A 23195-nucleotide genomic window follows, 5' to 3' on the forward strand; every position below is an offset into this window, starting at 1 on the left:
CAGAAACAGAAGTCTTCAGCTAGAACTTAGATGGAAAACAGCAGGGTTAATCAAAAGGCTGAAAATGAAATATATAAATTTTGCTCCGACAATTCTGATTTGTGTGTATGAGCATGTGAGTGAACACACGATCAAACTACATTCAGTCCTATTGATTATGCACAGATTGATCAGCCCAGTTTCTGGATCATCTGAGTGAAAGGGTCTTAACCTTCCTCATCTTGTGGCCTTTTAAACACTCATTATCCTTTTGGTGAGAACTATGGATCGGAATAATAAGAAAACAGAAATTTAAGTCAGCAACAGTACTTATAAAAGGGAGAATAAAGGAGGATGTAAAATTTAGTCACTAAAATGAAATGCAGGAATTAACTGCAAATTTCAGTTATCCAAGTTTACAAAGGCTCTACTACCACGTGGGACAAAAAAACATAGCAAGTCCCTTAACCACCATTCCAAATTGAGAGAAAAAAATATTTTAAGTTAAAATTCCACTGAGATGTGAGCAAAGACAACTACCTCCTTTTCTAGAAAACAGAGATATTTAATTCATAGGGGTAAGTATTATGGGTGAAAAGAGGAGGGGAAAATAAAACTCAGAGCAGATACTCAACTTTGGACTGCAGTGGGGAAAAAAAGCTAGTTAATATGTGAATGTAAATCATAAGTAACACATATGGCTGAGTGGGAAAAGCAGTCAATATAGCCCCTTACTTCTGACAGAGTATAATGATTCTTCAAATCTAGGCTTCTGGGTAATTTACCAGCAAAATTTCGATCAGATAAAATATTAAACCGTTTGATTCTACAACTTTTAAGGTAAATTAGCTTCCTCAGTGGCAATGTGGCATGAAGCCTCTATTTAGAGACCAAACTTAAATCACAAGCCCAGAACACTTGGAAACAGAGAGGTAGTGAGGGCCACACCATAAATCACCCTGTCTTTAAGAAACCAAATTGAGGGGAAGTAACTACACTTTCCTCTAAGAGACATTCCCTCCACCGGATGAAATAACTTATGCTTTGGCTAGTATTAGTCTTAATGCTTTTTGTTGCGATTATTTTTCTCTTGTAGACACTATTCAGTTGTTTTGATCCTCAGTGATGGCAGAAAGCCTCACTCAACTCCTATCTCATGGCCACAGGCTCATGGTCTGACGGTAAATGATTCAGAACTGTGTAAATAAATGTTTAGGTCATGTCTATAGGTTTCCTACCTCAAAGCTACCTTAGGTATTGGGGCTAATATAATTTGCCTTACTACCAAAGCTTGAGAATGCCTTAAATTCATTCTCACCCTTAATTCCCATTAATACTAATAGGTGATATCAGCCAAAGATCTTTGACAATCAAAATTCTTAGTTGGGGAATACTCAGGTCTTCCCTATTTTCCGTACAAACTCAAGTCATTGGCAAAGAAATGCAATTGTACAGTGAGGATCTCTCTCACCATTTCATTAGGAACATTAAATCGCCACAGGAATCTGTCGCCCCAATGATCTTTTCTGGTTCCAGTCCTCTCTCAAAGCCCCGAGCGATATCATTGCTCTGCTATAAACAGAAGATAAAGAAAGTTTACAGCTTGGAGAAGAGTAAAACACCCCCGTTTCTCAGCTCAACAAAGCACAACCTAAGTTCATTTTGTCACCAATTCAAAGAATTCTTAGAACTTAAGAAATACAACAGTGGGCCAGCCAGTGACAGTGATGCTGAGAGATGTTTCCTGTAAGAAGATGCAGAAGATGCAGTTGTCTTTCCAATACTCCTTCACAGGATTAGGACATAGCCCCCAAAACTCTTTCATATCCCCTAAGATATTCTGAAAACATCATCTAGGAACTGATCTAACCCTCTAATCAAATCTCCTTCACATTATGAATTGACTACCCATACAATGCCGCTTCCGAGATGATAAACAAGTCCATGCTTACCTGAATGAAACTTCAAACATACCACCTCTTAATCTTAAAATTTTTTAGACATTTAGTTTACCTTAACACTGATCAACACTTCTAATACTTTGTACATAGTCCTCTATATGTATGAAAGAATAGCAGTAAGAATGGTTCCCGGCAGTACCATAAAACCACAGATTCCTTTCAGAGCTCACGTACTGCCAGAGCCACATGCTTGGAGAAGAGGCCCTCGTCTGTGCCCATCCCCTCCTGAAGGAGAGAACAGAACTGTTCATTAGAGAACAGAACTGGACAGCGATTTAAGACACACGGATCAGTTTCTAGATTACCCAAATTTGGTCAAAAAGCAACCACGCAATCAAGACAAGGAGCACAGAGTCCGATTCAAGGGTGATGGCACTGGTTGAGAGCAAAATGGTGAAATTTTAGACAAACCGGGTAATTTTAAAAACGTTGTTAGGAAAGATAATGCAAGCTTATCTAGTGGCACCATTAAAAAGATTTAGAAAGACTGCCCCAATGTACTAAATCTCTGATGTCTGATTTTCATAATAAAATCTGTTTGATCTGACATTCTCCCTGCTTTTTTCTGAGATACAAAGTATTCAGGATCCAGGTGGTCCCCAAAGATACAAAAACCCACACTGGGAAGGAAATTCCATGCATGGATCAGGGGAGATACTGACTCAAAAACACAGCCTCTTTTGGGGGCGCTTAAGGGGAGGAGGTTCCCAGATGTGCACACAGCTGCTCACAGCTGGAATGCTGGCACACGAACGGAGTCGTAAATCATAGCTGGCGGCTGAAAACAGTTTGCCACATAGGGAGGGAAGGGAAGAAAAATGTTCAAGCTGCTGAAAAGGAGCCGAGGCGAGGAAAATGCTAAAATCATCACACAGGCAGTAATCTTAAATCAGGCATAATGCCGACTAACAAATTTCTTCTGCAGTGGTCTAAAGAAAGAAACGCAATCCCCTCCTGTACCTTTAAAACATACAATCACCTATCTTTCTGGCTGCCTACCTGACAGCAGGGAGCACTGCTGAGAATGCTGTCAGGGGCCCCAGATGAACATTACAATGTAAGGGACGTGTAGGGGTTGTTTTCAAGGTCAGTGGCATCAGAACCTGGCCTTGGAAGAAAACGCTCTATGCTGGCCAATAGGTCAAAGCCGCTTGTTCCTTTTTAAAAGGATAGAAACCTTAGGTTGAGGAAAAACAAACTATACGGCACAAATGGCTGGTCACAAGTCTTACCCTGTGCCGTTTGGTCTCTTTAACTTAGCTAGAAAATGAATCAAATGACAAAACCCAGAAAACAAAGGACTAATGAAAAAGGAAAAAGAAAAAAAAATAAATAAAGAACCAAGTCTTGGCTCCTGAGAGAAGGGAAGGCATTCCCAAATTCCTTATCAGTATACTATATCATAATGCTATACGCCCCTCACCAGAATAGTTTAAATAAAGTTGTAAAAAATAAAATTCATCAGGGAAATAAATAAGGAGACAGACACAAACCCAGAGTTCACTTTCACTTGTAGCTTCCAATCTTTCACTCTTATTTCAATTCTTTTTGGAAGGCTGATCTCCTATTTTCTCTATCACTTACATATAAGTCTTAAAAAACTGATGCCTAGGGCCCAACCCACAGAAATCTAAATGTAATTGGTCTGGGGTGCATCTTGGGTACTGGGTCTTTTTTTTAAAGCTCCCCCCCCCCCTCCTCGTGATTCTAATGTGCAGCTAGGGCTGAAAACTAATGTTCTAGAAAAATGGGTACCAAGTAGAATGAAGATAAATAGAGCCGCTTATGGCAGTGATGCTGAAGATTCAGAAGTGGACTTGTGCTTTTATTTTATTAAATGTTAAGGGTATGATACATCCTTCACCACAAAAGGCTTCATAACCTTGGAATAAATGAGTGGAAGCTGGTGGGGTAGTGTGCGTGTATGCGCGTGTGTGTGTATACACAGATGGAAAAGATATAGATGAAAAAAGAGAGGCAAGAATAGTGCTTATACTAGTTATTTGAGAGCCAAAGATCAGAAGGATTAACGCAACCGAATCAAACCAAAATTTGATAAACATACTTTCCAAACTGAATAATAAAAAGGTTCAAAAGAAAGATGAAAATTAATTTGGAATATGTATAAATAATAGGATCAAAAGAGAGACTACCCACGCCACTGAACTGTATGTACACTTTAAAATGGTTAACTGTATGTTATGGGAATTATTCCTCAATTTAAAAAAGCAAGAGAATACAAAAGTGGGAAATAAGTGCTATCACTGGAACAAAGGGAAAAAAGTGAAGTAGTAAACATTTTAAAGCCCTTTTTGTAAGACTTAAAAATGTGGAGTTCCTCCCCATCTAAGATAACCTGGCTGCCCACTTACGGAGAAGACAGGGAGTGGCTGCCTGTTTTATAGGGATTTAATTTTGCCACCTTAATACAATTCAGTGGAACACATACAGTATTACATTTCTCACTCAGCCAGGAGGGGGAGCTGTAGTCAATAAACATACCTCCCCGGAAGCTCTTTTGTTCAACAAATTACCTTGCCGGCCATCCTTAGAAAATAAACAACCATGATAAGGCTGGGGGAGGGGGGGTGAGAGGAGGAGAGGGCGAGTGGCAAAACAATTGTTTGTGGGGAAAAGGGGAAAGGAAGCTTACCTCTCTCTTTTTTTTGGATTTGATATCATCAGCATTGTTCGAGAAATTGGATTTCCTCTTGTTACTTTCTGACTTCTCCCTGGGTTTGTTATTTTCACCCTCCTTCATCTTCTTATACTTTTTCATAAACTCAGAAATTAGCTCAGGGCAATCCAAATTTTTCTCAGGTTCCCAAGTATTGTGCTCCCTGGGCACAAAGAATGGAGGGGGGAAAAAAAAAGGAAAAGAATGAGGGGGGTGGGGGCAATCCAATGCTTTCTTAAAGAAGACACGTAGAAAAAAAAGAAAAAAACCTAAACTTAAAAAGAGATAACAAATTTGATCCAAGGAATCTATCCAAGAGAAATGAAAAAATATATCCACAAAGAAACATGCACACAATTACTTATAGCAGCATTTTAATAGCCAGAGACAGAAAACAATTCAAATGTCCATCAACTTGTGAATGGATGAATAAATGTGGTATATCTACACATAAGAATACTACTCAGCGACAAAAGAAACACAATACTAATTAATACATGCCACAATATGAAAGAACCTCAAAAATAATGGGCTGAGTGAAAGAAACCAGATGCAAAAGACTATATATTATTGGATTCCATTTATATGAAATGTCTACTAAGGACACATTTAGAGACAAAAAGCAGACCAATGGTTCCTTAGGGCTAAGGCTTGGGATTAACTACAAATGAGGTCAAGGGCATCTGGGGAGATTATGGAAATATTCTACAAGTCGAGTGTGGTAATGGCTGCACAAGTCTATGAATGTACTAAAATTTGTTGAATTGTACATTTTCAATGAATGAATTTTTGGCATGTAAATTATCCTCAGTAAAGCTTTTAACAACTCAAATATGAATTCTGCTTTGGAAGTGGCAAAATGTCATTTCATACATATAAATCATCTATGCAAATCCTGAGGAAGGAATAACAATGAAACCTGCACCCCCAGTTTACACTAACTTTACTAACACAAACTTTACTTATTTTGAAGAAATATAATTATTGAAGGATTGGTAATAATTATTAAGAAAAAAAGGTAGTAAAGGCTTAAAATCATTAGAATATAAGCAAATGGTAGGAAGACGACTCAGAAGTGGAATTTGGAGTGTATTATTCAATACTATGGATTCAAGTCTACTGTTACTAGTCAAAATACACTTAAAAAAATTTTTTTAATAGTTTATTTATTTTTGAGACAGAGAGAGACAGAGCATGAGTGGGGGAGGGGCAGCAAGAGAGGGAGACACAGAAACTGAAACAGGCTCCAGGCTCTGAGCTGTCAGCACAGAGCCCAACACGGGGCTCAAACCCATGAACCATGAGGTCATGACCTGAGCCAAAACTGGAGGCTTAACCAACTGAGCCACCCAGGCGCCCCTCAAAATGCACTTTTATATTAATTTTAAAAAACCCAAACTGAGTAACTCAGTCTAATTAAACTTGGATCACAGGAGTCCTATTAAGAGGAGAACGAACAGTTATCATTCTCAAAGCTGTTCTATGTATTCCTGGCATGGGTTTTGGAAAACCAAGCTACCAACTACATCATAAGCTTATGGAATCAAAGCATGAAATGTACCTACATGGGAAAAACCAGAACAGGCATCCGCTTCACTCCCAGCCAGTGGCAGAAGTTCTTTTGGTTATATAGTATTACTAGTTTATATTAAAGTACATCTGAAAATACATCATAGACATGATTTCTACAATCCTTTCACTGACTTGGGAAAAATTATTTAACGGATGTGCTATTCATTTTAAATACCTTGTTTTTTAAATAAAGTGTCTTTAGATGGGCATAGTTTCACCACATGCCATAACTTGACTTAAATAAGCAGAATAATGGAAAAATTTAATATTTACTCTAGATTTAAGTAACCTTCTGCAAAAAGAGCTTGAGAATGAGACAAAATATATTTCGAAATCATTTGAGCTAAAACTAGGAAAGACTCTTTCATAGCTCCTCTTTCAGTGAAAAACAAAAAAAACCCCACCTCATACAGTAACTTTCCCCCACACCCACAAACCATAGAGCTTACTATTCCAGAAGAAATTAAGACCCCAAAAGCAAGAGGCATGTTGACACTGTAACACAAGCAAGCAGACATGGGGGGACAGGAGAGCATCTCTCCTGACCGCAAGGCAAGCTGGTCCTATAACGCTAGAACAGGTTTATCTCTTCTCCTACCATACTGGTATTGCTGCTTCTACGTCAACCAATTTTCACCCAAAAGACAGCATGATATCATTTAAAAAGAGCCTGGGCATCGGGGCCAAAGAAGTCTGATACCGGATCCTTGTGCCAGCACTTACCAGGGCCAGATGCTTACACTATCTTCGGCAAATAACTTCACTAACTTCCTTATCTGTAAACTGAAAATACTTCTAAAGGCTGTTATGATAATTAAAGAGAACACATGAAGTAATATCTGACCATTGCCTAACAAGCAGTAGGTATTTAGTTATAGACAGTGCTGAAAGGGGCAAAATTTGTTCATCTTTAATGAAATCCTGGGCATTTCTGGGAAAGGAAGGACAAGTGCTTCAAACCATCTACCCCAAAATTCCTTCCCTCTTTAATTTACATAAGCTACCGGTAGCTCAAATACACATACAGTTTCAAGTCCCTTCAAAATGACCAAGAATTCCCAATAGTGATTCAATGGGACCAATAAACACCCTTAAAATCTTTCAGTGTTACTTTCCTTAAAGTTTATTCAGTTATTTAAGTAATCTCTATACCCAAGGTGTGGCTTGAACTCAGGACCCCAAGAATAAGAGTCACACACTCCACTAAATGAACCAGCCAGGCAGCTCTGGGTATTATTCTAATTCCCATTCCTAAGTCTGTCAAACTTGTGTTTCTCATCTCTGAAGGTCACTGGGATACCATTCCTCTTCAGAAATATGAAGGGCATATTGACTGCTGTGCTACCCATGGTGCTGTGTGCTAGAAATGCTAAGCATCTATAGCACATGAGCTGTCCCACCTGAAATGCCACCAGTTCTCCAAATGAGAAATACTGATGTATGTAATGAAATAACCTTAAGTATGTTCTACAGGCTCCTGATTCAGACCTTTGTCCAATCACGGTCAAACTTAAACCTTTTTAGTATTCTGAAGTCCTATACTTTAAAGTTATGATGTTCGATATGGTAACTATTAGCCAGGAGTAGCTTCTGAACACTTGAAATGTGACTAGTCTGAACTGAGATGTGCTATAAAATATACATCAGGTTTTTAAGACTTGGCATGAAAAACATAATGTAAGATCTCTTAATTTTTATACTGATTAATGTTGAAACAGCATTTTGATACACTGTGTTAGATAAACAGTAAAAAACTAATTTTACTTTTTCTTTCTTCCAAGATCTTATTTAAATTCAAGTTAGTTAACAGGTACTAAAGTATTGGTTTCAGGAGTAGAATTTAGTGAATTTCACTCTTCTTTAATGTGGCCACCGAAAAATTTTAAATTACAAATGTGGCTTGCACTGGATTTCTATTGGACAGCCACTCCCAAGAAACCTCCATCACATTCTATCGGTTCACTGGGGTTCTGAGAAATAACCTTCTTTCTTATCAGGTATCCTGGGAAGGGAATTAGTCAGAAACTGAGGCAAAATGTCTAATGATTATAGTCTCACATACTTCACCTTTCAAGCTGCCTCTTCTGTGCTTCAATATACATCTAGATCTTTTTCTTCCAAAGAAAAATAATCTCCGTTAGCACTTCAGCATAAAGCCAGATACTTCCTAACATTCTAATCAATATCATATCAGATATTGATATGGTAACAGATATATTATACCTCAGTATCATTTTTTCTGTAGTGTTTATTTTGAGAAAGAGAGAGAGAGAGAGAGAGACAGTAAGTGTGAGCAGGGGAAGGGCAGAGAGAGAGGGAGAGAGAAAATTCCAAGCAGGCCCTACACTCAAGAGAGTAGAACCTGACCCAGGGCTCCATCTCATGGCCATGAGATGATGATGACCTGAGCCCAAGTCAAGAGTTGGGACACTTAACTGACTGGGGCCATCCAGGTGCCCCACTTCAGTATCATTCTTAAAGCTAATTGATTAAAAAAAAAAAAAGGTGGGGGGGGGCAGAGTTTCAGGTCTTCAAAAACAAAACAAGCCAGACTGATAGACTATATTAAAATATTAACCGCAGAAACTAGGCAGTATGTATCTGAGTGTTCACTCAATTTCTTTTGCTTCAGCTGTACATTTGAAATTTAAAAAAAAAAAAATTGGCTGGGGGGGAATGTGGCCTCAGATTTAACTTTCTCATTAAGATAAATCCTTCATCCTAGGTCACTTCTGTTATTCAAGGATCATTTTGGGAAACTAGAGCCTATGGGATAGACAGCTTCTGCCTAACTGTATATATACATTTTAGATCAGTTATATTCAAAAGAATAGTAACAATAACAGTTTTTATTTATTTACTTTTTAATGTTTATTTTTGAGAGAGGTTGTGAGCATGGGGGCGAGGGAGAGGGAGGGAGAGGAAGAGGGAGGAAGAGGGAGGGAGAGGGAGGGAGAGGGAGGGAGAGGAATGAAGGGGGAAAGAGAGAAAGAGAGAGAATCCCAAGCAGGCCCCACATTGTCAGTGCAGAGTCCAACTCCGGGCTCGGGCTCACAAACTCTGAGATCATGACCTGAGCCAAAATCAACAGTCGGACGGTTAACTGACTGAGCCACCGAGGCACCCCAGTTTATACTTAAAAAACAAAAAAAAATTTTTTACTTTTAAGTAATCTCTACACCCAACATGGGGCTCAAAGAGTCACATGCTGTCCCAATGGATCCAGTCTGGCGCCCCAGTAACAGTTTATACTTACACTGAACATACTTGTTAGGCTCTACATCTACCCAGCATCTCTACGACAAGTACTATTTCCCACTCCTATTTAATTGAGGAGGAGAAAGAATAAGGAACTAAAACTAAGGTCACCCAGCTCTTAAATTGTGGAGCAAGAATCTGGACCTCCGCAATCTGGCTCCACATCTACACCTCTAACTAATTCACTAGACCATCTCTCAAAACCATTATCACTAGAACACCAATATCAAGGGAGAGACTCTGCTGAGTTTACTGCTGTGTCTTCTGACTCTTAGGAGTGCAGGTGAAGAGAGGAAAAGACAAAGATGGCGGTGGCTCATGGGGAAAGAAACCAAAGGTATCCACCTCTGCAAAGTCCTAAGGCCTAAAAGAAGGCACTTACTCAGAAAAGCCTTTCCACTTCAGTAGATATTCCACTTGCCCCTTAACTACACGCCTGTCTAGCACCTTCTCCACGACATACTCCTCCTCATCCTCTGAAGAAGAACTGTCAGCTGTCCGCTTGGTTTTCTTTCCCATGTTGCAAGCTGTTCCACCTGAAGGACTAAGGCCACCGGGTTCCTGCAAATAAGGAAGGACAAAATGGTCAGAATCCATACAAGGAGTTAAAACTTGTCACTTCTTGGGGGTGCCGGGGTGGCTCAGTTAAGCATCCGACTCTTGATTTGGCTCTGGTCATAATCTCACAGTTTGTGGAATTGAGCCCCAAGTCGAGCTCTGCACTGTCAGTGCAGAGCCTGTCTGGGTTTCTCTCCCTCTCTCTCTGCCCCTCTCCGGCTCATATTCACTTTCTCTCAAAATAAATAAACTAAAAATTAAGAAAACGAAACACTCCCAAAAACCTTTGTCTCTTCTTGATGGAATGCAGGGGGTATTTGTACTCTTCTCTTGGGTCTTGAAGCATTCTACAGATGAGTCCTGAGAATTATAAGTAAAAACTGGGTCAATCCCCACTTTCCCAACCACAACTTTCTCTTCAGCTCACAAGACTAAAATTGTTATTAGACACAACTGTCTAACCCCTTTATTTTCAGATTCTGAAAGACAAGTGGTGTGGTGTGTTACTCCTGGTTACTTCTTTAACTGTTTACAAGCCAGGATCTCAAAGAAATGTGGAAAACCAGCAGCTTAAAAGAAAAGGGACAGAATTAAAATCTTTCCCTACAAGGTGAATAAGGTTCTTTATACAAATGAAAAAAGAAAAGCCATAAAATGTAAGCCTTCCTCTGCTCTGAGGATCCTGACTAGCCTCTTAGCAGCACACAAAAAAGGCTGGGTCAAGCATCTTTTGACACTGTCTTCGGTGACTTGGTACACCTCTCCCTTAAACAAATTGAGCTTGTTCCTACAGAACATCCATCAGCTCACAACCCTGAGGCTGGCATCTCAGATACACTAAGCCTCCTTTTTCATCTGGGGATGAGAGAAAGGGAGGAAGAAAATGAGAATTTTATTCCATAAAATAAAAATTTGTTACTGGATTGTTCAGGAATTCTCAAGGCTCAACTATTCCAAGTAGTTAAGGAGGTACCACTCTTAACTGGAGTTGACTATGGGCCAAAGGCAGAAGAGGAGGAAAAAACTCTGGCCCCAGACGCACATCAACATGAAGCCTCAAAACACAGAGGAACCATTCATAGGCCCAAGGAAAGCTGAACCAAGGCAACACAAATGGAAATTGAGTTAAGCTCAGAAATATGCACAACTAGGGGGTACTCAACACAGAATCTAGTTTTTTAAGTTCCCACGTTGTTGTTTCCATAATCATCTTTAAGAATTCTTCTCTAACCATGTTAAATGATGCCTACAGTCTGGATTATAGAGTAGCAGGGAATTGTTTTCTTAGCTGAACTCCATTTTTCTTTTTCTGCAATCTTAAAAAGATTTTCTTTCTAAAAATATTTCCATCCCGACTAGAAGACGACTCCCAGGAACAAGGAAGGCCACTAATCCCAGAATTTTGTTCAAGTCAAGTAGCATAAAAAGTTGCATTTAGCAATCTACCTTGTAAGCAAAACTTAAGGAATTATTCCAAGAACATCTAGTTGGAAACCATGTCTCCAGAACCTATGAGCAATAGGGCTGCCCACCCAAAAAACTTGTCTGTACCCATTACAGCCCTGTAATAAAAGTAAGTTTTTATTAAAGTACTTTATTTGGAAGAGGGGCTGGCAGGGGGAGAATGTAGACAGGAGCTTCAAAATAATTTTTCCATGAATTTTGAAGAGAGTCCTAAGCTTTAAGAAAAAAAAAAATCTTATTTAAAATAAAAACAGCCTCCGACCTCACCAGAGACAGGAAATGTCATATTCCAGGGAGAGTACCCCACCCCCACCCCCACTCACCTTGGAATTTCCGGGAGCTGAGCAGTTTAGGTCAGAGCGCTGGGGTTAAAACCAGCCACGGGTTAGATGCATGCAGTTAAGCATTGTGGCTATGGCCTCCCCTGCCTCACCAGGAAAAACAAGGATTTACATATATGTGTTCTTCAGTTTGAGGGAGGAAAGAGGAAAATCTGCCTTTATACCTTCATGCAGAAGAGGAGCCCCAAAGGTAGAAGATGAATGGGGGTTCCCTCCTTTACCTACCGGATCGCCCCAGTTCTTTCTTTCCCTCTGGGCTAACAGGAGGGGCCTCCCCTCCCAGGTCTGGGGCTTGGCGGGCTGGCAGCTCCCCCGCCCCCACCCAGCTGCCTGGGAGCCACTGCGCAGCTGTCCCAGCCCGTTGCCATGGCAACTGGCAGCAGTACTAGACTAAGGGGGGGGAGCAAACGGAAAAGTTAAAAGGCTTAACTTTCCTTTTCAGTGAAGACTGGGTGGAGAAGTTGGAAGGTACTCCCTTGGCCTCAAAGCTAAGGCATTCAGAGCTCAAGGGAACTGGTTCTTGGGTTTTAAACCCCAAACTTGTACTTATTCCTCCAAGAGCACTGGGAATTAATCAATAGCATTTTAAGATCATCTAACAGGATTATTGCTCAAATGGAAGGGGGAGGGGAAAGGCTAGGTCCTTCTACAACAGAGAATCAGTACAAACCACCCACCCCTAACCCAGCCCACCAGAAGCACTTTAAACAAGGCCTTTTCTACCATCTGTCACTGAACAGTTAATTTAAATTGCTTGGGGGATGGGGGATAAGAGAGGGGGAGAAGGCAAGTATTTCAAGATACTATACAACTTGCCTTCTTTGGGAGAATGCTACAGAAACAGAATCCAGACACTTGAAGCATTATCAAAGAACCTATCAACTGAAATCATAGGTAGAAAAAAATTTAGTCCTTTAGTTCTTAAAAAAGGAGTAGTTTTAAAAGTCCATCCTCACCATTATTGTTAAATTAAAACCATTTTTCATTTGTTGTTCTTATAACAGTTTTACAAAACAAATTTTGGAATAAATGCGACCCACCCAAAGCATTAGTATATCATAATTTAAAACTCTATCAATAATCCCTAACAGTCGAGAAAAGGAGGGCTGAGATAAAATAAATACTTAGAAACTTGCAGTCCCATAAACTGGCCTTTCTCCTGCCCCTAGAGAACACTTTGGAGAGCCCCAAAGCCCCGCTCTGCTTTACAATAAGGGGCTTTAAAGGCAGGGACTGCTGCCATAGGAGAGTAAGAAAAAGGGACAAGTCAAAAGCAAAGAACCCAGGGCACCTGGGTGGTTCAGTCGGTTAAGCGTCCGACTTCGGCTCAGGTCATGATCTCACAATTCATGGGTTCGAGCCCCGCGATGGGCTCTGTACTTACTGACAGCCAGCTCAGAGCCTGGAGGCTGCTTCAGATTCTGTATCTCCCTTTCTCTCCTAGCCTCCCCTGCTCACCCTGTCTCTCTCTCAGAAATAAATAAAACATTTAAAACAATTAAAAAAGAAAAAAAAAAGCAAAGAACCCAAGTGTGGAAAAAGCAGAGAACAGTGATTATTTTGGTTATCAAACAGAAGAAATTACAGGGTTTCAGAATTGACAGTTTTTAACTACAGATTTCCTCACTTTGAATGGACCCGTCAGGATATCTGAGTAAAAACTGCCTTTTTGGACTCTTCCTAACTTTCTAAAACTTTTTGTAGTTAAGGGATATGAAAACAATGCCAAAGGAATTAGATCAGGATTCTGATTCTGTGATTAACTTGCCATGTGTGATACTGAGTAAATAACTGAGGTCCAACCCCAGAATCACTAAAATGGGCCAAATAAATCCCCACTGCCTACCTCCTAGGGAAACAGTGAGTTTATATAGAGACCAAAGAGATGGTGAGTCCCCCAAAGAGAAGCTTTTGTAAAAATATAGGGCCAAATACAACAGCAGCAGGAAATATGCGACCTTCCAAATTCCTAAGCTGTTAAACCCTATCGCATATAGTAACTCCCACAGCTCAAAATGTTGGTAGACAGCAAGAAAGAAGTCTCTTTGTTAACGAGGCACCAGTAAACTAATAAAGCTTCAGAGAATACGCAGGGTTACTTTTTTTTTTTTAATGCTTATGTATTTCGAGAGCGAGAGAGAGAGAGAGAGAGAGAGAGAGAGAGAGCGAGCGACGGAGGGGTAGAGAGGGAGGGAGACAGAGAATCCCAAGCAGGCTCTGCAGCTGTCAGCGCAGCGCCCAACTCAGGGCTCAAACCTATGAACCGTGAGATAATGACCTGAGCCAAAACCAAGGTCTGCTTAATTACTGACCCACCCAGGCACCCCAGGTACATTCTCTCTTAAGGGTAAAACACTTATTTTTACTTCTTAAAGCTCAGAAAAGCATTAGAGTGGCAGTATGAAAAGACTAACAGTAATTCTATGAAGAGACAAAGGACAGGAAAGAATGACAGCAACGTTAATATTTTAGTGAAATCTTTTAGGGAGAAAAAAAATGAAACCAACAAGGAAAAGGACAAAAAATTCTGGTGTGTATTCCCTCCCTGAAACATCCGGAAATAATGTCAGATCAATTTCCTCCTTCCCACTCTTTAAGAACTGCCTAAAGGGCACACAGCTAAGGTCCTTTTCTCTTTGGGAAATGCGTTTTGTAACAGCTGACAAATCAAATTGGGCGTGATGCCAGGAGTCAGAGTCCAACCATAATATTCTGTAAAGAATGGCATGCAAGTGTCTTGTAAATCTCCTGGACAGTCACAGATCAGAAGCTGGCAAGGATGACGACATAGTTCTGATGGAATGTGTCTTATCTTAACCTTGAAGTTACAGATCTGCTCAGGAGCAGCAGTAAGAAATGAGAAATGCACTCAGACATCGGAGGGGACATAATTCTCCTTTAGACAGTGCGACCCAGTGTATTAGGGTCAAATGAAACACAAAGCCAGACGGACAATTTAAGGGCTAGAGCCCGGACCAGATAAAGCATCGAGACTGGTGGTTCACACTGAGCTTGAGAGGAGGGAGCGTTCAAGTATAAGAAATGAGACAGGGCTGGCAGGATGATGGAGTGATTAAGGTAGAATCCAGATACCATGACGAAGGAAGAGAGGATGAGTCTGAGCGCAACCTTATCCTTGTAGGAATCTCCATAGGAAGGGGTGAGCAGCTTCTCAAGTTTCTAAAGTCTTTCAAGCATGACAGCTCTCAGCCCTTTCTTATACACAGTAACTCTGGTAAAGGCATCAACCACTACAGGTAGATTCCAGCAACTGAACTGCCCATCAGGACATGAGAAAAGAGCAGGCTCCACCAGCCCTTAATATCAACAACACAAGGCAAATTCACCTTGCAGGCCTCGGGGTGCTGGTCAAAATATACCTAAACCAGGGATCTGGTAAGAAGTTAGCCTTGGAAAAACATCAAAGAGCTTTGTGGTCAGGCACAGTCAGAACCCACATTCCAAGTCGATGACAGGAGACTTCTTTAACAGATAAATCTTCTGTGGGGCGGGGGGAAGAGGTGAAGAAGTGAGGCAGAAAGAGAAGAGGAACAAAAAAAAATCCCATTCGTTATAAGGGTTAAAAAAAAGTATTAAAGAACTACTAGTCTGCAGAAGGTACAGAGAGACCATTACAGAAAACTGGGACAATCCAGAACAGAGGTAATGGTTAGCGGTTTGCCATTTGTCAATCCTGGAACCAGAGAATCACTCCCATGGGGTCTCAGGGATCTGTCTGTCCAGTTCAGGCTCTGCTCTAGTCCTTCCAGTCACTACTTTGCAATGCCAGCTGTCTTGGTGGCTTTTCTTAGATCTTGGTGTAGCACATTTTATTTTCATCACTACTTACGAGCAGAAGTATATATACAACATAATTCTAAATCTTTCTCTGAGCTTGCTTTGTATTTTTTTTTAAAAAGGAATGAAAACTGGGGCGCCTGGGTGGCTGAGTCAGTTGAGCCTCCAACTTTGGCTCAGGTCGGAGAGTTCGAGCCCCGCATCAGGCTCTGAGCCTGGAGCCTGCTTCTGATTCTGTGTCTCCCCCTCTCTGCACCTCCCATGATCATGTTCTGTCTCTCTCTGATAAACATACGTTAAAAAAAAAATTTTTTTTTTTTAAAGTAATGAAAACTAACTGGTAAAGCACCTCACTGAACCACCCACTGAACTATTTGGAGGCGGTAGTCAGACCAAATGTCAAAACACATAATCAGCGAGTCTCTCTCTTCATTTTAGAGTTTTGTTTTGTAAGATTTTATATTTAAGTAATCTCTATACGAAATGTGGGACTTGAGCGTACAACCCAGATATCAAGAGTTGCATGCTTTCCCAAGTAAGCCAGTCAGGCAACTCCTGGCTTTTATTTAGTTTCAAAATAAAATCTAAGCCATAACAATGCAAAAACCCTCCAGAGAGAAAGCCATTCTAAAGAGGAGAAAAGGATAAGGGCATATGCAAAGCTCCCTATCATGTGTATCAACTAAATATGCTGCTGATGGGTGAATTCACTTAGCCCAGGCTTGAGAAATTCCCATTTCTCCCCCAGAAGTGCTTGCGGAAAGTTAGTGGCTTAGGTGAGGATTATGGTAGCACTGTCTTCTAGGAGTCCTCTATGTCGCCTTGTTGCAATAAATAAAACAGATGAAAAGAAACCGAATTTATAGAACTGTTTTAATCTGGTCTATGTTCTTTGTTCTTTATGGATCTAGAAGTACCAATGATTTTAAGTTTGTAACACATATAGCATAAAACTAAAATACCCTCTATAAAGATGTTTTCTTCTACTAGATTTATGATTTCCAAAGTATTAGCCATGTGGCATTTTAACAAAAACACAGCATAGAGATGCACATTACAGCTGTCCTGGCTGTCTCAGGTTTTGTTAAATGGGCTGATAACTATCACTCCACCTCCACCAAAAGCCCATGAGCACCCAATTCAAGAGGAGTTAAAAGCTTTTTAAATGTCTATTTAAGAGACTGGATTAGGAAAGAGTTGAGGAGGAAGATTAACTGTGGTCGTTAACACCCCTATCATTAACAAGCCACATATAGACAACACAAACTTTATTAATAGAAAGGAGCAGGAGAGAGGAAATGTTCTCCCTTTGGCTAGTGCAGCTCCAGTTCATGATCCTTTAAAAACCAGGCCAAGGCACTGCCTCAACCAGTCACAGAATTATTCTGGGGCAAAGTATCCTGTTTGTTGATTATCCAAGACTCCTGCTCCGGTGAGCAAGGGAATTAAGGGCCTTCTGTACTTTTAGATTAAAATATATACGTTATAAAATGAGATAAAGGGTGCCTTATAATTTTATTTGGCTGTACTCTCCTCCAAGCAATGACCCATTAAAAAATATAAATGAATGTGTACCATAGTTAACTCTCAGAACTGCTTGAAGTTATCTGTCTGGTTCACTGACATATTCAGCAGTAACACACAAATTCTTGAGCTCTCATTATGCAATCACAATCTCACAAAATAATTTTATATGGGATTTTACTTCCTTTATTAAAATCTACTGAATTTCTTCTCTCAAGTGTCAGTCTTCTTTAGTTAGGCTGCACCCAAACCCATTACTGGGCAAGAGGTTAGAGATCCAATTGCTCCAAGATTTATGAGAAAGTAGAATTTGGCACCACTATAGGCAAATGTCTTCCAGATGACGCTTTCCAACAACTTTGTCCTTGCAGTGTACTGAACTCATCTTAAGGGACCAGTCTCGGGTGGGTGTTAACCTCACACCCACTCCTCCCTTCAATGTGATGAAGCATAACTAGTAGATTCAGTCACCTTTCATGAAGAACCTGGCAATTTCACCAAAAATAAATCTTAAGAATGTTTGAGCTGTTACTATGAATCTTAGATTTTTACATACCACTTTGGCAGAGCATGTTCACAAAACATGAAAGGGTTAAAACAGAACTACAGTGTCTGCCCACAAGTAAAATTGGGGTCCCATTTTTCAAATAGCCATAAAATTAAGACATGGAGCTTAGCCGGCATTGTCCAGCTTGTACAACTTTTTTAAGTTTTTTAAAGTTTATTTCTTGATTTTGAGATAGGGAATTGGGGGGAGGGGGAGAGACAGGAAGAGAGAGAATCCCAAACAGGCTCCACACTGTCAGTGCAGAGTCCAATCTGGGGCTAGAACTCACGGAACAGTGAGATCATGACCTGAGCCGAAATCAAGAGTCCAGATGCTTAACCGACTGAGTCACCCAGGTGCCACCAGCCTGTACAGATTTTAGACATCAGCAGCTTAAGGGTCTACAAAGACCCCTTCATGTTTCTCCCACAAATCCTCTATTTTAAGCAAAAGCCTCTCCTATGCCAGACAATTTATACTATCTCATAGCCTTAATTTAGAGAAGACATTCAAGAGACAAAAAAATAGTTTGCATAACCATAAACTAAAATCTCTAACTGTTGAGGTGCTATTATAATTTAAATCAATATACTAAAATTTGATTAATACATGCTGACAAAAAAAGGGTTTTATAGAATTGGAGTTAGAAAGACTGTAAAACTTCATGGAGTAAAAGAGAACACTCCTTCAGCCTATGGCATAATTTTGTACTTTACCATTACCTTGCTGTATTAGCAACATGAATTATATTGAAGTCATATAGCCTACAATTTAGATAAATAAAATCAAAGCGGTATTGAACTTTTTCCCATCCCATACAATAGTATCCTTGGCAGCTCTCTGGCCATCCATTATGATCCTGACCAATTTCTCTCTGTGGCAATTTAAAAGCTGTAAAAAAATACATAATGGGTGATGACAGGAGAAACAAACCCACACCAGAAATTATTGAACCTTGTAGGTCTTTGCAAGTGTCTCTATTGACATTTAAGTGTGAGTTACTATGCCACAATATCATAAAAGTATGCTCTACACTTCAGATATATTGATAGTTAAATGCAAAGAAAGGCCACTACCAGATTAACGGCTAAAAGGGATAGCCAATCTCAGACCACCCAGCTCTTCCACTGGATACTCTGATGTGTTACTTAAACCAAGTAAGATGTTTCTGACTCTTTTTGTCCAGTTTCCAACTACAGTCCTAATTTAAGTCTTCTGCCACAGGGATGATTAATATAGCAATTCTGATCCTTGCTCTGGGATATTTATTGAAGGTCCAGTAAGTGTCGAGCATTGCATGGGCATTGGGTCTAACCCAGTCTTCAACTTAAGAGCTAAGGATTTTAACAATTTCTCTTTGGTAAAGTCAGCACTGGTAAAGTCCTGTCCCCAAAAGCTGTTACAAAAAAAAGCTACTAAAGGGGTAACTTGTTAACAGTGGCAAAATCAGGACTAGGAATAAGGAGATGTGGTCGTCTTCCAATCAGATTACTGAAAGGTCAAGCTAGATGATTCAGTTAACCTTAGGGCGCTAAATTATTTGCCATACTTATCTCACAGGTCTGCTGTAAAGGTAGGAAGACAAATGAACTGGAAAACACTTTTAAAAACATAAAGGAAATATGGGGCACCTGGATGGCTCCGTCGTCTGACTTAGGCTCAGGTTTGTGCTGCTGTCAGCACAAAGCCTGCTTTGAAGCCTCTGTCCCCCCTCTCTGCCCCTGTGCCCCTGTCCTGCTTGTGCACTCACTCTCTCAAAAATAAATAGACATTTCGTATGTATATGTGAATACGAATATGAATATATACATATATATGAAACAGCTTGGTAAGTGTTCCCTCCTCTCTTATTTTCTGGGAGAATCTGTATTAGTATACAAATAATTTGTATAATTAGTATTATCTCTTCCTTAAAGGTTTGGGGGGGGAGTTTGGTAAAACCAGTGAAACCATCTGAACCTGGAGTTTTCATTGGGGGAAGGTTTTCAACTACAAATTTCATTTTTTTTTTTTTTAATGTTTGTTTATTTTGAGAGAAAGAGAAAGAGGAAAAGGGTGAACAGGGGAGGGGCAGAGAGAGAGAGAGAGAGAGAGAGAGAATACCAAGCAAGCTCTGCACTGATAGCCCAACTCAGGGCTCAAACCCATGAACCGTGAGATTATGACCTGAGCCAAAACCAAGAGTTTGGAAGAATGATTGGGCCCCCCAGGTGCCCCCAAATTCCATTTCTTTAATAAAAACGGTGCTAAGGAGGTTCTGTATTTCTGCTGAAGTGAACTTTGGTAGTTTGTCTTTCAAGGAGGTGATTCAATTCATCTAAGACACTGAATTTAAGGACCGAGTTGTGCATAATATTCCCTTATTGTTTCTAAAATGTCTCTACAATCAGTTACAATATCCCTTCTCTTACTCATTTGTTTTTTCTCCCTGATCAGATTTGCTTTATTAATTTTAGTGATCTTTTCAAAATATCAACTTTCACAGATTTTCTCTATTTTTATTTTATACTTCCTCAACTACTTACTGCTTTTATCTTTAATATTTCCTTTCTTCTGCTTACTTTGGGTTTAATTTGCTCTTCTTTTCCTAGGTTCTTAAGATAGAAATGTAGGTCACTGAATCGAGACCTTTTTGCTTTTTTAACTGAAGCATATAATACTATAAATTTCCCTCTAAGCACTTAGTTACATCCCACAAATTTTGAGGTCATGTTATCATTTTTATTCAGTTCAAGGTATTCTCTAGTTTTCTTTGTGATTCTTCTTTGATCCATGGGTTGCTTAGAAGCGTATTAATTATAGATGTATATATTTTATTTCCATTGTTTTTTCTTTCATGTATTTTGAAGCTTTATTATTAACTGTGTAAAACTCAGGGTTGTTGGGTCCTCTTGATGAATTGATCCCTTTATCAACTAATCTGGCGTTAGCGATTTGCCCTACCTACCTCATGTCTGTTATGGAAAAAGAACAAAAAAGGTTGGAAAGTATACAGCAAACAGAAGGTAAGATGTCTGAGGACAGAGGAAGTTAAAATAACTTTAATTAATTTTCTGAACTATCTGTAAGTTATATCTATGCCTGTCTCCAACTACTCATATAAATGAGGTTTGCCTATGTTTTATCAGATCCTTAGATATAATTTATTGTTGGGAAATACAGAACAAATTAGCAGTATATTACCCTCCACAACTCCCTGTGAGGTAGGTAAGTCTTACTGATTTAGGGATGAGAAAGAAGGCACAGCGAGTTCAAGGATCTGCCTCAGCAACCAAACTTAAGATAGATACCCCAGTCTGTTGGTTGGCCTCTTTAGCAGGGCATTTTATTCCGACATAATTATGTCTGTTGACTGAGATATGAACTTGCTTTATTCTTAGAAGTGGAGATTACAATCAGAAGAATACTTGAATTCAATTTAGTTCCTCCTCCTCGTCCACTCCATGTAAGAAATAAATAAATAATGAGAGTGCATTTTAAAGCTTGATCTTCGAATAGTCCTTTCCACAACACACCACCATCTCAATCCCATGCTTTCTATGTCCTTTCTAGCGATGAAGCCTGATGGAACAGGCACTCAGTTAAGTCTGAACAGCCAAGACTGCATGTGAAAGATTTTGAAACTACAAGGTAGAAAAATCTGTCAGTGTTTAATTTGGACAAACTACTCTTACCAGAAAGGAAATCCAGAATACACAGTCCACAGCCTCATCAGGATGAGAGTGGAAAATGGCCCAACTAGTCCATTACACCCTTTTTAGAAATATCACAAGCAATTAACAAATTTGTTATCCTATGTTAATACCCCAAGGATATGGCAACCAGCCAACAACTTAGTCTTCTATCCTTCAAGTCCTAGGCAAGACCACCATTGGACTACATTGGCCCAAAATATTAGAATGAGTTCTTTATATGCATTTAAAATTACTGGCTTCGGGGCGCCTGGGTGGCTTAGTCGGTTAAGTGTCAGACTTTCGCTTAGGTCATGATCTTGTGGTTTGTGGGTTCGAGCCCCGCGTCGGGCTCTGTGCTGACTGCCAGCTCAGAGCCTGGAGCCTGTTTCAGAGTCTGTGACTCCCTCTCTCTCTGACCCTCCCCTGCTCACGTTGTCTCTCTCTCTCCTAGAAATAAATAAAACATTAAAAAAATTTTTTTAATTACTGGCTTCAAAAACAAACTCCAAGACAATTCAGGAGTCATTTAATGAAAGACTTCAGCCTAGAAGGCTATTAGCAATCACCTATCCAATTCTTTCCATAGAAGGTAGAGAAACTTAAGAAACAAAGAGGGCAAATGGCTCACCCAAGGTTATGTCGCTAGTTAATGACAGATATGGGAATGGAATCTAAGTTTGTTGAGGCTTTTTCCCCCCCACATTTGCTGTGCCTGGGTGGCTCAGTCGATTAAGCATCTGTCTCCTAATTTCAGCTCAGGTCATGATCTGAGTCAGGGGATCATGGCTCCACAAGTGTATATTCTCTCTTTCTCTCTCTCTCTCTCTCTCAAAGGAAAAAAAATTCTCTCTCTCCCTTTCTGCCCCTCTTTCTCTAAACTTAAAATAAATGAATAAAATACCTTTTCCTTTTTGAATTACATAAAATTTGGATAGGGGTTAGAGAACTAAGGTGTAGTGGTCTGAGTGATGGCCCTTCCAAAAGAGACCCAAGTCCTAATCCCCTGAACCTATAAATATCACTTAAATATCACTTTATATGGCAAAAGATGTGACTAAAAGATGTGAAAGGAGAAATTTATCCTGGAATATCTGGCTGGGACTTAAATGCAATCACGTTTACCCTTAGAAGAGGCAGGAGTTCTGAGACAGAGAAGACCATATGAAGGCAGAGCAGGAAGAGATGAGGTCACAAGATGAGGCAGACAACCGCCAGAAGGTGGGAAGGGGCAAGGAAGGGACTCTACCCTAGGGCCTCCAGAGGGGGCTCAACACCTTGACTGCAGACTTTTGGCCTTCAGAATTGTGAGAATAAATTCCCACTGTTTGAAGCCACGAAGTTTGTGGTCATCTGTTCCAGCAACCACAGGAAACTAATACACAGGGGAAATAAAATTTTTAAAAATCATAAACTGGGTCTATATATATAAAACCAATTACTGATCCAAAAAGAATTATGCTTCAAGTGACCCACAGAATGCCTAAAACCTTTAATCCCTCATTTCAAAGGGTAAATTGAAGCAATCAGGGAATGCAATTTACCCCTCAAAATGCTGGCAGATCCAGGAAGACAAACTCAGTGAGGTCTAGTATTTACATAGCTGCTAACAAGAACAGTGTAGGTTTTTCCCCAAACATGTTAGCTGGTGGAGCTCCTGGACAGACTAAACATAGGCACCAGTTGTCACTGTGGGTGTTCTGCCAACACAAGTGTAAAGTTGTCATCAGAAATGAATATGTGGCTTCGAGTAGCTTACAGAAATCCAACCAAGCTGAATCTTGGACTCTGCACAAGCCAATTCTTCTCAGGATGACCTGGACTCTTTCCCATTAGTACAATAAT

General features: G+C 40.0%; 1 protein-coding gene across 6 annotated transcripts in view; it reads right to left on the minus strand.

Annotated features, from left to right (window-relative positions):
• The window catches only part of CBX5 (chromobox 5), a 36068-nt gene that overhangs the window by 8441 nt on the left and 4432 nt on the right, over positions 1 to 23195 (minus strand). For 2 of the 6 annotated variants that reach the window (XM_039216986.1, XM_039216983.1), the window contains 3 exons: positions 9830 to 10008; positions 4594 to 4780; positions 1451 to 1551 (listed from right to left, as the gene is read on the minus strand). In XM_039216986.1, the coding sequence (XP_039072917.1) occupies positions 1451 to 1551; positions 4594 to 4780; positions 9830 to 9966 (425 nt within the window). In that variant the 5' untranslated portion in view covers positions 9967 to 10008. Of the gene's footprint in view, positions 1 to 1450; positions 1552 to 4593; positions 4781 to 9829; positions 10009 to 10289; positions 10365 to 11792; positions 11881 to 12035; positions 12142 to 23195 lie in introns of those variants that run through there. The other 4 variants (XM_039216984.1, XM_039216988.1, XM_039216985.1 and 1 more) reach the window with 4 other exon arrangements.

Source organism: Hyaena hyaena, unplaced genomic scaffold (genome assembly GCF_003009895.1).
Source record: "Hyaena hyaena isolate Hyena2069 unplaced genomic scaffold, ASM300989v1 scaffold_663, whole genome shotgun sequence".
Taxonomy (NCBI): domain Eukaryota; kingdom Metazoa; phylum Chordata; class Mammalia; order Carnivora; family Hyaenidae; genus Hyaena; species Hyaena hyaena.